Source organism: Candida tropicalis (genome assembly GCF_000006335.3).
Source record: "Candida tropicalis MYA-3404 genomic scaffold supercont3.1, whole genome shotgun sequence".
NCBI classification, from domain to species: Eukaryota; Fungi; Ascomycota; class Pichiomycetes; order Serinales; family Debaryomycetaceae; genus Candida; species Candida tropicalis.
The window spans coordinates 2,338,512-2,352,885 of NW_003020038.1; the positions used below are offsets into that span (position 1 = coordinate 2,338,512).

The following is a 14,374-nucleotide window of genomic DNA, read 5'->3' on the forward strand; positions in this document are numbered from 1 at the left end:
ATACACCATTGAATGAAGACAATTCCCGGATGGTTCTGGGAAAAGACAAGAACCATGTACGATTGAACGAAATTGATCTTCTGGCGATGAAGAAGAAGAAGAAAAGAAGAAGAAGAAGAAGGTCAAAAAAAAATTTCAATAAAAATTTCATGTGGCAAGTGTTCTGCTTAAATAGTGAGAATGAAAAAAAGAGGTCGTGTACAATTGACAGATAGACAGAGAGAGACAGAGACAGAGAGAGAGAAGAATTTAGGCAGAGGAGAAAAGAAAAAGAAAAAATTATCTACAAGCTCATCTTGAGAACTAACCCATCTATTATTTCTAATTATCACCAAGTATAGTTATCATTTATCCCACAATGGTTAGAGTATTGAAACATCACGAAAAGAAATTATTAAAGAAAGTTGATTTCCTTAATTGGAAACAAGATCAAGGACATCGTGACACTCAAGTCATGAGAACTTATCATTTACAAAATCGTGAAGATTATCATAAATATAATCGAATGTGTGGTGATATTAGAAAATTAGCTCATAAATTATCATTACTACAAGCAACAGATCCATATAGAATTAAACATGAACAATTATTATTAGATAAATTATATGATATGGGTATATTAGCTACAAAATCAAAAATTTCCGATTTAGAAAATAAAGTAACCGTTAGTAGTTTTTGTCGAAGAAGAATTGGTGTTGTTATGTGTCGTTTAAAAATGAGTGAAACTATTAGTGATGCAGTTAAATTTATTGAACAAGGTCATGTTAGAGTTGGTCCAAATGTAATTACTGATCCTGCTTATTTGGTAACTAGAAATATGGAAGATTATTTGACTTGGGTTGATAGTTCTAAAATTAAAAGAAATGTTCTTAAATATAGAAATAAAATTGATGATTATGAATTATCCTAAGTTAAAATTTTCCAAAAAAAAAAACAACAACACATAGTGTGATAATAGTAATAAGGGAATGTTTACTAAGTGATGTACAACTGTACAGTAAATTCCTTACATTTGAAATGAAATTCGATGCTCATTGGAAAGGGTTGCTAGAGAAGGAATTTTAAATCGACAGTAATTGCACTCCGTAAATCCTTTTGTTTTCCATGCATATTATCGTTGAATAAACGGGTGTGCTTAGTTTGCTTTATGTTGCTTTACTTTACTTTACCTTAATTTACGTGTATAATTTGATTAATAGACAGATTTAATATTGGTGAAAGAGAGTATGAGTTTAGTGTAACCACTAATGAAGTAGAGTACACACGACTATGGATTATATAATCAAAGAGAAATAGAATTAAGAATAGGAGTAAGGTTAAAGTTCTTTTATTTTTATTTTTTTATTTGTTTGAATCGTGTTGTGTTAGACATTGTAGATGAATAAACAATAAGCTTATATTGGTAAACACGATATCATTCCGAGAATCAAGTATGCACTGGTTGAGTTAAAGATGTAGTACACTTTGTGGTGGAGCCAATTATTTGGCTATAATTTGAAGTGGTACAAATACAATGATTAACAAGATAGACCAATAATTATAGTCTTGATTAGCGATAGTTGTGATTACTGGTCGAGTATAATAAAAAAAAGGGGAAGGTAAAGGGAAAGAGAAAGGGGGGGTATGAATTCGTGTCTGTGTGTCTTAGACAATGTATGGTTTGTTACTAGAGAGAAACTGCTATTGGCCAGACCTCAAGTCAATTGACGAACAACAACAAGAACAAGAACAAGAACAAGGATAAGCTACACTACGAAAAAGTGTAAAAAAAAAAAGTAAGACAAAAGAAAGATATCAAGCACGAGTCACAAAATTCTGTAGCATTATTATTATTATTGTAGATGCACAAATAAATTATACTGAAAAGGGGACTAAACATGAATAAAGGTTTGTTTAAGTCATATTACATAAGACACAATGTTGTGCTAAAACCGAGAATAATGCAGTAGGACTGTACATGTAAAGTATGCATTGCATAAAATATGAGGATATTGGTTTGCAGTGAGAGTAAGAGGAGGATGAAGAAGAAAGTAGTGTTCGTAAGAAAGAAAGAAAGATTTACGGGTTCAGAAATCAAATCAAAATAGAAGAAAGGGCGTCTTTAAATCCATGTCTGTGTGGAAACAATCAATGCAACATAAAGAGGAGTTGAGTAGTAAAGGAAAATAAGAAAAAGAAATAAATAAGTAAAGGGAAACCCTCCATAAAGGAACGAAAGACAATGACACGTCGGATTACAGTGTTAATCAATTTTTGTTATTATTTGTAACAATTTGTCACATCTTTGAATAAAATAGTTTGATGGTTTGATGATGTAAAATTCGCTTAAATTTTATTTTAATGGTTTACTTGTACGTCCACGACGACGACTACGACTACAGATTAGATCACCATGAACCCGCCCCGAATAACTATTAATCTGCCAGTTATTGTACTTGTATCAATATTAATTACATTTGACGTGATTGCAGTAGCAGATAGTAGATAGTTGATAGTTGATGAATGTGTAATTCTTTGTCCAACGTTTAATGTATGTCTCATAGATTTAAACTTTAAGAATATGGGTTGATGTGTGCTTGAGCGTGTGCGTGTTCATGTGCACAATAACAGCAACAGCAGCACAAAGTACACGACTCCTTTAAAAATACACAGAAACCAAATTTAGACAAATTACAACCCAAAACGAAATGAGACAACAACGACAACAACAATAAAAAAATTTTTTTTTTCTTAACAGTTTAACAGTAAAGTAATCGCAAGTCGTGTGTCTTGTCCATTTGTTTACATTTTTGATGAATTTTGAACAAATCAAACCAAAAAGAGAAAGAAAAATTTATTCAGTTTATATTCTGTCTTCTTCTTATTCACATTATCAATTGTTGTCATTTATAACCAACTATCTACTTATCTATCAATTGACAGTTAACCAAGATTTGAAACAACACAGATCTGATCAACTACCACAACCAACCATCCATTACAAATAGAAGAAAGTTGTCCTATTCTTTTTTTTTAACCCAAACTACACGAACAGAAAGGCAGAAAAAAAAAGTATAGTCTGTGAGAGAGAGTGTGTGAGTGTGAGTGTGCGGTGTCTAAAAGTAATAAACAATCACAACGAGTAACAGTAACAGTAACAACAGAGGAAGAGAAATCCAAAAAATTTGACAGCATAATCTTGCTGTATTAATCACAACTACATCAACATCAACACCTATAACTATAACTATCAAACCATTATATATCATCAGAGTAACAGTGTGATTTAATCATTTCTTTTGTTTACTTTATTTATTGATTTCCAACTATTTCGTCACTCCTTTTCAAACAAAATACTTTTGTCCCTAGTATCATATATTCAACCCCTGTATCTGGACAAAACTATTAACTAATTAATTTATTTATTTCTATAACATATAATAACAACAAAAAGAAAGAAAGAAAGTATCCAATCCACTTTAAGCAAAATTGTCGATTGTCATTTTGAAACAAATTAACACTGACACTTGAAGAGACATAGACAGTGCAAAACAAACAACAACCAAAAAAACAAAAAAAATTGAGTTTATTTTTAGCACGACATTTTAAAATAAACAATTCAACAAAATCAAAAAGACTCAAATTAATTTCACCAATTTCTATTCTTTGCCGTGTTATATATTTTGGGCTTAATAGGGTAAACTAAAAACGAATTCGTAAATTTGCTATTATTTGGTTCAATCGATTGAAAGGTTTCTTATACCCTGTTTTTGTTTTTGTCTTTGGCTTTGTTTTATTTTTTGTTGATTACTGTACCCTAGAGTGTTTGTCATTTCTACACTACAGATCAAGACAGAAAATATTAATAAAAAGGTAAGAATAAGAACTATTTGACATTGTTCCTCCTCCTTTTTCTACCTCCACCAACTATTACTACTACTTGCCCCCCAATCCAAAAAAATATAAGAAAGAAGTAACGAAAAAACTTTCAACAAAGAAAATTTAAGGTCCTATTTGTATTTGTATTTGTATTTGTATTTGTTATTATTATTATTGGATTTTTTTGTTGATTTTGATTGAGAACAACGAGTTTATTTTTTGGTTTTTCTTTTATTTGTCAACTTTGTTTCAATAATTTTTATTTTTATTTTTTTTTTTTTCTTTGGGGTAATTAATCCATTTGACATAAGTATGAATCATCAGTCGCTTGAAACCCCACAACGGGGTAATAGCCAAAATCATCATCATCGTCATAATCAACAACAACATCCTTATAATCCTCGATCAACTATTAATATTGTCGAAAGTCCCGATAACAGAGGATCAATAGTTGCTGAACCAGAAATTGACTCCCCAACTAAACATGATAATGATTCAAGTCCAAAAAGAAAATTCAACCCATTTGGTCATAACCGATCACATTCTCATACTACAAGCAATCACAAACGATTATTCTATCCAATACATCATGATGGTCGATATCATAACATAATGCAAAATCAAACTAGCGGTGCGCCTCCACTACAAGCAGCCCCGCCACCTCCACCTTCTCCTACATCAAAACCAAGAAGACAAGTATCAATGCGAAATCCCATCACCAATACTAATAACAGTAATCAAAATCTTCGAGAGAATCAAAAACCAATCCAACATAAACCAATAACACAACCAAATTGGAAGAGTTTGATCCCTCCAATTCCTGGAAAACCCGAACCAACTTATATCACTCCAGATACCCTACAGCAACAAAGACAAAACAAAGAAATAGATAATGATGAATTTGATTTCTCAACAAATAGACCTCAGCTATCACATGAAACTTCAAAACTGTACAATGCTACTTATTCCATGCAATCATCGTCCAATAATGTTGAAACTCGAGAAAGTCGGTCAAATACCGTTCCATCCAATTCTAAATATGCATTGGACCCTTCACAGCGTCATTCCATAGCAGTATCACCCAGTCCAGAAAGTCAACAACAACAACGAGAACGTGTCGAGAAATATGGCAATCATGCTCCAATACTACCAGGATCTTTCCCAACTCAACAGCAACAGCAGCAGCAGCAACAACAACAGTTGCAGCAGCTGTCGTCACGTAATTCCCTGGATCGCTCACTGCCAACTAAAAAGGGAACAAGAAAAAAGGCAAGAAAGATTTGTGCAAAATGTGGATTGGAAATAACTAGTCAGTTTGTTCGTGCTTTACAAAGTGCTTATCATGTCGATTGTTTTACTTGTTATGAATGTGGCAAACAATGTTCAGCAAAATTCTTTCCTTATGATGTACCTAACAAGAATGACCAAGGAATAGAAGATGGGTCAACCATCCAAGTAGCCTTATGTGAGTATGATTATTTCAAGAAGTTGGATTTGATTTGTTTTTCGTGTAATTCTGCTTTGAGAGGTCCATATATCACCGCTTTGGGTAATAAATATCATTTGGAACATTTTAAATGCCATGTTTGTCAAAGAGTTTTTGAATCAGATGAAAGTTACTACGAGCATGAAAACAATATTTATTGCCATTTCCATTATTCTAAATTATATGCATCTCATTGTGAAGGTTGTCAATCTTCTATTGTGAAACAGTTTGTTGAACTTTATAGAGGTGGAAGAAATCAACATTGGCATCCAGAATGTTATATGGTACATAAATTTTGGAATGTCTGTATTAGTCCAGATTCAGTTGGGTTGCAAAAATTATTTGATTTGTCTGATGAAACATTAAGTGGATTAAAATTGTTGAAAGATGGCAATACAAATGGCAAAAAAATTGATTCCGCAACCTTGATTGCTGTTGAACAACAAATTGAACAGGTGGTTATGAAATGTTGGTTGACTCTTTCTGGATATGAAGAAATCACCGCCAAGTGTATTTCCGATATGTTGCTTTATGCATGCACGGGGAATAAGTTTAATGGAATTGTTGTCACTGGGAAATTGGTACTTAACGTTGAAGTTTTATTTAATGCTTTAGATTATGTTTTCCGCATGTGCAATAGTTCAACTGATTTGTTACATGAAAAATATGGCACTCCTAATCATGATGATCTGGAATCATCAAGTACTGAAGATGAATATTTTCAAATGCTTAAAAAGGAACCAAGAAATATCACAGGTAAAATTATGAGTTATCTAGCTATTCTAAGGAAATCTGATCATATTGCCAAATCTGGAAGTTTGTCTGCAGAATTGTTGTCTGTTATTACTGGATGTGCTCATTATTTGAAATTGTTGATTAGAATTGGATTGTACAATGCTTTAAAGTTGAATAAATTGTATGGAACAACAAATGCAATTGAAAAGTTTTTGCAGTTGACTTCTGAACATGAAGCAATCAATTTATTAGCCGGAGATGAAATTACCCAAGTTAATTTGATTAATTCCAAATTAGCTATTCCTGCGGTTTCAACCGATGCTTGTAGTTCTTGTGCTAAAAGTATTGAAAGATCATGTCTTAAGTTGGATAATAATCGTTGGCATATTAAATGTTTTGTGTGTTCATCCTGTGAAAGAACAATTCCTGTATCTGAAGCTAGTGATACCAAATTTGCTTTGATCCATCAATGTATTATTTGTAAAAATTGTCAATGTGAGAATTATGATGTTGGATTCCAGGTGGTGTCCGATTTGTCTCAATTGATTTATTTATTGAAGATTGCTTTATTCAGATCACGTTCTGTGATGAAGATTGACTTGACCCAAGTTCCTGAAAATTTCTCAGCTGAAAGGGAGTCAGAAGATACTGAATATACTGCTGAAGATAATTATTCACAGACATTGAATGATGTTACAAGGTTAAGAAGTAAACGTCAAAGCCAGAAATTATCCAAATCAGTCAAGAAAAAGGCAAGAAAATCTATTATTGTTGAGGCCCCAGAAGCAGATAAAGCCAAGAAGGAAGAGTTTAAGAATGTTTCTGAACACACAATTACTGAAGAATTGAATGACCTCAGTTTTGAACAACCACCTCCAATAACAGAAGCCAGAAAAACAAGCACTACATCACAATTGTCATTTGAAGATGGTGGTGAAAATGAGAAATTTTCTGTTTCAAGAAAGAAATCACTTAAAATTAGAGACGAACCACAACGACAAGTTACAAACACCAATCTTGATCGCACTTCAGATTTATTGAAAAATGAACGATCATTAACATTGGATGATATTCCAAGAATTGTTGCTGCTGAACAAGCTAGAGATCAACGACCAAATGCATTTAAGCATCATAATAGTTTGTATCAACGCCAAAGTACCCCTCATAGATTGAGAAGTACTGGACAACGCGCTTCAACTTCGGTTATTACTCCAACAGGTGTTTTGGAGAATATTTTGAATTCATCACAGCCTCCACAGCCTATTGATAAAGACGAAAATCGCAAGCAAAAGTATTATTCGGAATTATCCAAAGATGAACATTATATTATCCGTCACATTGCAGTTGAAATATTGAGTCAAATCAGTAGTAATTATGCAAATAAAGATGAATTGATTTCATTAGTACAAATTAAGAAACAAGGTGGTGGTACTTTCTGGGATAAGTTTAGATTTGGAGACACCAAGAAGGAAAAGAATATGGCAGTATTTGGAGTTGATTTACAAACTTTGACCAATAAATATGGTATTGATTCTGATTTGGGAGTTGGACCCTCAAAATTGAGAATTCCTATAGTTGTTGATGATATAATTGCAGCTTTAAGACAAAAGGATATGTCAGTCGAAGGTATTTTCCGATTGAATGGTAATATCAAGAAGTTGCGTGAATTGACTGAACAAATCAATAAGAATCCATTGCAATCACCAGATTTCAGTTTACAAAGTGCCGTTCAATTAGCTGCGTTGATGAAGAAATGGTTGAGAGAACTTCCAAATCCTTTGTTGACATTTAATTTATATGATATTTGGATTTCATCACAACGTGTTTCTGATCCAATGATTAGAAAGAAGATTTTACAAATGGCGTATTGTATGTTACCTAGAAGTCATCGAAATTTGGTTGAAGTATTGTTGTATTTCTTTAGTTGGGTGGCTTCATTTGCTGAAATTGATGAAGAAACAGGCTCTAAAATGGATTCCCATAATTTGGCCACGGTTATTGCACCAAATATTTTAATTTCAAAAGCTACTGCTAGTTCAGCAAATGATTCTTCAAATGGAAGTTCAGGAGGTAATAGTACTGTTGGATCAGCACCAGGAGAGAATTACTTTTTGGCTATTGAAGTTGTTAATCAACTATTAGAGAATCAAGAAGAATTTTCTACAATACCTAATGAATTGTTGGATATTTATGATATTTGTGGATTTGATAACTTGCCAAAGAAAGAATTATCAAGTAAAGAAATTATGAACAAGATTGAAAAAGGTGTTGCAACAATGGCAACAACATCAAGTTCCACAGGTGGTAATTAAATGACATTCGTCTGTAGTTATTAAAGTATATGTATTTATATATATGTACATATTAAAGGACATCTACGGGTTTTATTATTATTATTATTACAAAAGATATGATGATGAATAGTGTAGATTATTGAAATGAAATGAAAATTACACTGGTGGAGTTTTTCGTGTACTTTTTTCAAAATATTTAAGAGGACGTGTAAAATAGATCAAAAAACAAAAAGGAATATTCGATTTAATTTAACTTGTCTTTGAAATGATATGTACTGTGATATCTGCTAATGGAATGGCATTACACTTTTCAAGTACGAGTCTTGAGTTAATAAAATGATAAATATAACATGCTGCTGCGTATAAATTTGTAATGCTTTGATTCATAGAGAATGTTTTCTTCTTGATGTTATCAATAACAGAATATACCAATTACACAAAGACGCGACTTGGATATTTTAAATGAAAATACCAAAAATTGTATTGGATTGAATTGGATTGGATTTGGGACGGGGGTACATGAGTTGAAGTAGGAATAAGAGTGGTATTCAATGTGGAAATAGAATAACATTCTTTATATGCATTTAATTGAGAGACATTTTATTTGTGATATCTCTTATACATACAAAAACCAATTTTAAGTATCATGAAAAATGCTCATATTATTGTTGATGATATATTAGTTTGTTCAAGAGTTGATCAGAATTTGATTCATTTTAACATACAGTATATTATATTATATTGTATTATATCATTCTTAAAACAAACGCCCTCCATAAAGAAAAGGGTCTCTTTTTTTATTCATGAATCATTTGAATGAATAGACGAGTAATTGGAGTTATTTATTTATTTATTTATTTACTGGTTTCTATTACAGGGTTAACTTTGCATATGCATGAATTGGCTTCTTTTTAATTTCCATAACAATGAATTCAATGAACGTCAACAATAGAAATGTTGATTGTTGATTGTTGAATTCAAATTTTTGGTCTCTTGTTGTTGTTGATGATGATGATGATGATGAAGATGCTCATCGTAAGGTTTTGATATTTATGATTCTTTTGTGATATGGGGGGGGGGGGGAGGAGGCTTTTTCTAAAATAAAGAACAATAGTAAAAAATATTATAAAGCACGATATACATATCTTGATTTTGCCGATGATTTTGCCGATGATGATGATGATGATGATGATGATGATGAGAATGGAGTTAAGGCGCAAATCGGATTATTCTAATTTATATGACAGACGTTGGGTTGATTTAGTGATTTACAGCAAAAATAAAGATCAACACCCATTGATCATAAGTTGAAAAGCAATATATAGAATTATACTTTATTTTCTCTAACATCTTGAAAACTTCATTAAGGTTAAAAATATGGTATTCGCTGACAAGAACAGAAGAAATCAGAGCCAATTAACTACTACATAACATTACTTGTATTATACGAGAATTTTATTAACTTTTTAGTTGGTTATTCCAGAATCAATGAAAATGTTTATGTTTTTTTTTTTTTATTTTTGGGAATTGATATTTAGATTTTGCAGATAAATTTTTTTCTTTTTATTATTCATTCATTCTTTATTATAATAATTAATGATTTACACGTTTGATTCTCTTTTTCACATTGTTTACCAAACTTGATAGTTGTGTTGGTATGTATACCCGTCACCAGATTGTATAATTTTCGAATCAATGATGACTTGTACTGATCCATCGGATTAGCGAAATTAAATGAAACTCAAAGGAGAGCCTTTCTGTTTATTTAAAGAGAATTAAAAATAATCAACATCAAGATGAATGGAAGAACCCTTTTTTTTGTTTGTCACAATTTAAGATGATACTATTTTTGGTTTTAGTTTTAGTTTTACATTTCTACACACAAAATAAGAATACAAATCCAATTACGAGCTAAATATTCGTCAATTCTTGAAAAAAATACCATAACCATTAGGCATTAAAATTTCGTCAATAAATCCTCTGGTTCCTAAAATTATTTACCTAAAGAAAAACCATGAATTTGTGTAAGACTCGTTCAAATTGGTTGAGGGCTAAACTAACCTCGAAATTACCCCCGATCCACGATTGAAAATTCCAAGCGTATTGTATAATTTCCAGGAATGTATTGATGATATTGCAAAATTAGCAGTATATAAATAAGAACCGATATCCAATAATTATTAGAGATTCTATGATTAATTTCTCCACAATTTTGAATAATCAATCTCCATTATGAAGTTTTTGGGATTAGTTTTATTATTCTTGTCCTTGATTAATCAAGTGACTCCTAAGGAAGTATCGGGAATATTCACCAGTTTTAATTCATTAACTTGGTCAGATGCCGGTAATTATGGTTATCGTGGTCCTGCTAATCCAGCTTGGCAAGCTAAATTAAGTTGGTCTTTAGAAGGTAAAAAAGTTAACCCAGGTGATACTTTTACTTTAACAATGCCTTGTGTTTTTAAATTTGTTACTACTCAACCTTCTATTGATTTGGCTGCTAATGGTATTACTTATGCTACTTGTACATTTCATTCGGGTGAAGAATTTACCACTTTTTCAACTGTTAGTTGTATTGTTAGCGATGCATTGACTTCCTCAACTCAAGCTTTTGGTACGGTCAGTATTCCATTTTCTTTCAATATTGGTGGTTCTGGTTCGGATGTTGATTTAACTGATTCAACTTGTTTCACTACTGGCTCCAATACTGTTACATTTAAAGATGGTGATAATGAACTTTCAATTCAAACAAATTTTGAACAAACTAAAGATTCACAATCTGGTTTAATCACTAATGCCAGAGTTATTCCATCACTTGGTCAATTGTCCCATCTTGTTGTTGCTCCAGATTGTCCAAATGGTTATGCCAGTGGTGAATTAGGAATCTATGCAAGAGACAATTCAGTTACTATTAATTGTGAAAATATTCACATTGGTATTACTGATAAATTAAATGCATGGAATAATCCAACAAACTCTAATGGTTTCACCTACACTAAGAAATGTGATTCCAATGGATTTTCAATTTCTTTTAAAAACGTTCCAACTGGTTATAGACCATTTTTGGATTCATTGATTAATGCTGCTACTGATTATACTTTTACTATTAGTTACATTTCCAAGTACACATGTGCTACCGGTGATTATCATGATAAATCTATTACTAAAAATTGGGCTCCATATAAAAATGGTCTTGCTGATAGTGATGGTGCTGTTGTTTTTGTTACAACTAGTACTTATCTTGAATCAACTACTGGCGTCACAACTTTACCATTTGATTCAAACAATGATAAAACCAAAACAATTGAAGTTCTTGTTCCTATTCCAACCACAACAGTAACTGAATCATATGTTGGCGTAACTACTTCTTATACCACCATTTCTGCTCCAATTGGTGGAACTGCTACCGTTATTGTTGACGAACCATATCATATCACAACCACCGTTTACACATCTTGGACTGGTGAAGGAACCACATCATATACTGTTACTGCTTCAACTGATTCAGTAGACACTGTATATGTTGAAACCCCGGTTCCAAATCCAACAGTCACCACCACTGAATATGGTTCTGTTTCTGCTGCTACTACTTATATTGAAACTGCTAGTCACGGTGGTACTGATACTGTTCACGTCATTGAACCAATCAACCCAACTGTCACCACCACTGAATACGAAGATGTTTCAGCTGCTACTACCTACACTGAAACTGCTACTCACGGTGGTACTGACACTGTTCACGTCATTGAACCAATCAACCCAACTGTCACCACCACTGAATACGAAGATGTTTCAGCTGCTACTACCTACACTGAAACTGCTACTCACGGTGGTACTGATACTGTTCACGTCATTGAACCAATCAACCCAACTGTCACCACCACTGAATACGAAGACGTTTCAGCTGCTACTACCTACACTGAAACTGCTACTCACGGTGGTACTGACACTGTTCACGTCATTGAACCAATCAACCCAACTGTCACCACCACTGAATACGAAGACGTTTCAGCTGCTACTACCTACACTGAAACTGCTACTCACGGTGGTACCGATACTGTTCACGTCATTGAACCAATCAACCCAACTGTCACCACCACTGAATACGAAGACGTTTCAGCTGCTACTACCTACACTGAAACTGCTACTCACGGTGGTACCGATACTGTTCACGTCATTGAACCAATCAACCCAACTGTCACCACCACTGAATACGAAGATGTCACTCATACATTACCACCATTACGGAAACCTTTGCTCCTGGTCTCACCGACAGTGTCATTATTGAAATCCCTATTAGTTCAGAAGTTCCTGTTATACCTGTCAGTAGTTCTTTTCATTATTACAATACTACTATTGTCCAGTCGTCTTCCAATTCTGAGCAGTACACTATTACTGTTAGCTCTGACACTACGGACACAGTTGTGGTTCCATGCTCAACTTCAGTGAAATCCTTTACATTTGTTAAGTCATCATCTGCTGTTGAATCCTCTAAGTTTAGTGAGTCACCATCCAGTATTGAATTTTCAACATCGAGTGACTTTTCATCTAGTTTAACAGTAACTGATGCTGAAACCAAATCATCATATTCTGCACCAAATGATTATTCTACTACTAGAACAAGTAAAACCACAGATTTCACAAGTGTTCCATGTTCAACAAGTACTCAAAATAAATCATATTATGAGGATGTCACAATGACATCTTTAATGTCGTCATTATCTGCTGCTACCATTGAAGAATCAACATCATCAGCCAGTATCAATACCGAAGCTACCATTTCTTCACCTGCTATTGAGAGCTCTGGGGCCGATGTATCTGCTTCTGTTTTACCTGTTGGTTCTGAATCAACGGAAGAAACCCAAAACATTTCCGAATCTTCTATTCCACAAAGTTCTGGTGCAAACGAAAGTTTTGTTTTGTCTCTGAGTGCTGTTACTGCTGTCTCAATTACCACTAAATCAAGATATGAAAACGGTATTTCTTCTTCTGCTTCTGTTGAAACTGCATCCAGTGAATTGGAATCTTCAATCCATATCAATGTGTCACTGACAGTCTCTTCTACTACATTGGCAAGTGTTCCAACTCCAGTCCCAACACCAAGTTCAGATGAAGCTACCACAAATGGTCCAATTCAAAGTTCAAGCGAATCAAATGAATCAAGTGAATCAATTGCTAAAAGTGAAAGTGAATTTACTACTGAGATATCAGTTAGTGATCATACTTCAACTATCATATTTACGACTGGATATAATAATGGAACCGTTGTTCCATGGAGTTCCACATTAATTCCCCAAATTTCCAAGCCATCTTCTTCTCCAAGCTCAGTTCCAGAAATTGTTACAGGATATGAAGGTTCTGCGTCCTTTATTACAGTTTCATCATGGATGATTGGGTTATTCTCTATTTTGTCTTTTGTATTCTAGAATTAACCATTTGCTTTAATAGATACTGTATTATTATTATATCTCTTTTTTTTTGAGTAAAGTAAAGGTTAAGAGGGATTCATGAACCAGAATAAGTATTATGATTCTGAGATTTTAAAGCAAGATGTATTTAGGTAAAAGAAGTCGGATACGCATATAGATAATCTATTAAAGCACCATACTAGTGGCACACTGTAATCATAAATATCTATCCGTTTTTCTATATAGTAAGAAATTATTGTGTATATTGTGGCAGGTGTCATGAACCTCAAAGAATCCATCAATGGTCCTATATATTTCATAATAGTGCATAAGCATGTACTGTAATAATAATGATATGATTGTTTATTTAACCTTTATTTCAAGCAATTATGGAATCACTAAAATACAAGTGATTAACAAAATGATATTCTGTCAGATAACAAATATGTGTCTGATACAAACTGATAGATTCAATTCCATTGATGACTTCGAAACTTATCTTATGACTATAACTATAACATATAATTTATATATTTTATATATTTTATATATTTTAATCTAGTTTAATATGTACTTTTTTTACTTTTTTTAAT

The 14,374-nt window shown here is 32.8% G+C and overlaps 4 protein-coding genes across 4 annotated transcripts; all 4 read left to right on the top strand. All coding sequences in view use genetic code 12, as the record gives it.

Moving 5' to 3' along the window:
• Positions 1-358: 358 nt before the first annotated feature.
• On the top strand, positions 359-910 carry CTRG_01026 (snoRNA-binding rRNA-processing protein; the record flags this gene model as incomplete). The annotated part of the gene is made up of 1 exon (XM_002546198.1): positions 359-910. The coding sequence occupies one exon, from the start codon at positions 359-361 to the stop codon at positions 908-910; it is 552 nt and encodes a 183-aa protein (XP_002546244.1).
• A 3,260-nt stretch (positions 911-4,170) lies between these two features.
• On the top strand, positions 4,171-8,391 carry LRG1 (Lrg1p; the record flags this gene model as incomplete). The annotated part of the gene is made up of 1 exon (XM_002546199.1): positions 4,171-8,391. One exon carries the CDS (start codon positions 4,171-4,173, stop codon positions 8,389-8,391), a length of 4,221 nt encoding a protein of 1,406 aa, XP_002546245.1.
• A 2,214-nt stretch (positions 8,392-10,605) lies between these two features.
• CTRG_01028 (uncharacterized protein) lies at positions 10,606-12,822 on the top strand (the record flags this gene model as incomplete). Its single annotated transcript, XM_002546200.1, has 1 exon — positions 10,606-12,822. The coding sequence occupies one exon, from the start codon at positions 10,606-10,608 to the stop codon at positions 12,820-12,822; it is 2,217 nt and encodes a 738-aa protein (XP_002546246.1).
• Positions 12,823-13,070: 248 nt separating this feature from the next.
• CTRG_01029 (uncharacterized protein) lies at positions 13,071-13,799 on the top strand (the record flags this gene model as incomplete). Its single annotated transcript, XM_002546201.1, has 1 exon — positions 13,071-13,799. One exon carries the CDS (start codon positions 13,071-13,073, stop codon positions 13,797-13,799), a length of 729 nt encoding a protein of 242 aa, XP_002546247.1.
• Between the last annotated feature and the right edge of the window lie 575 nt (positions 13,800-14,374).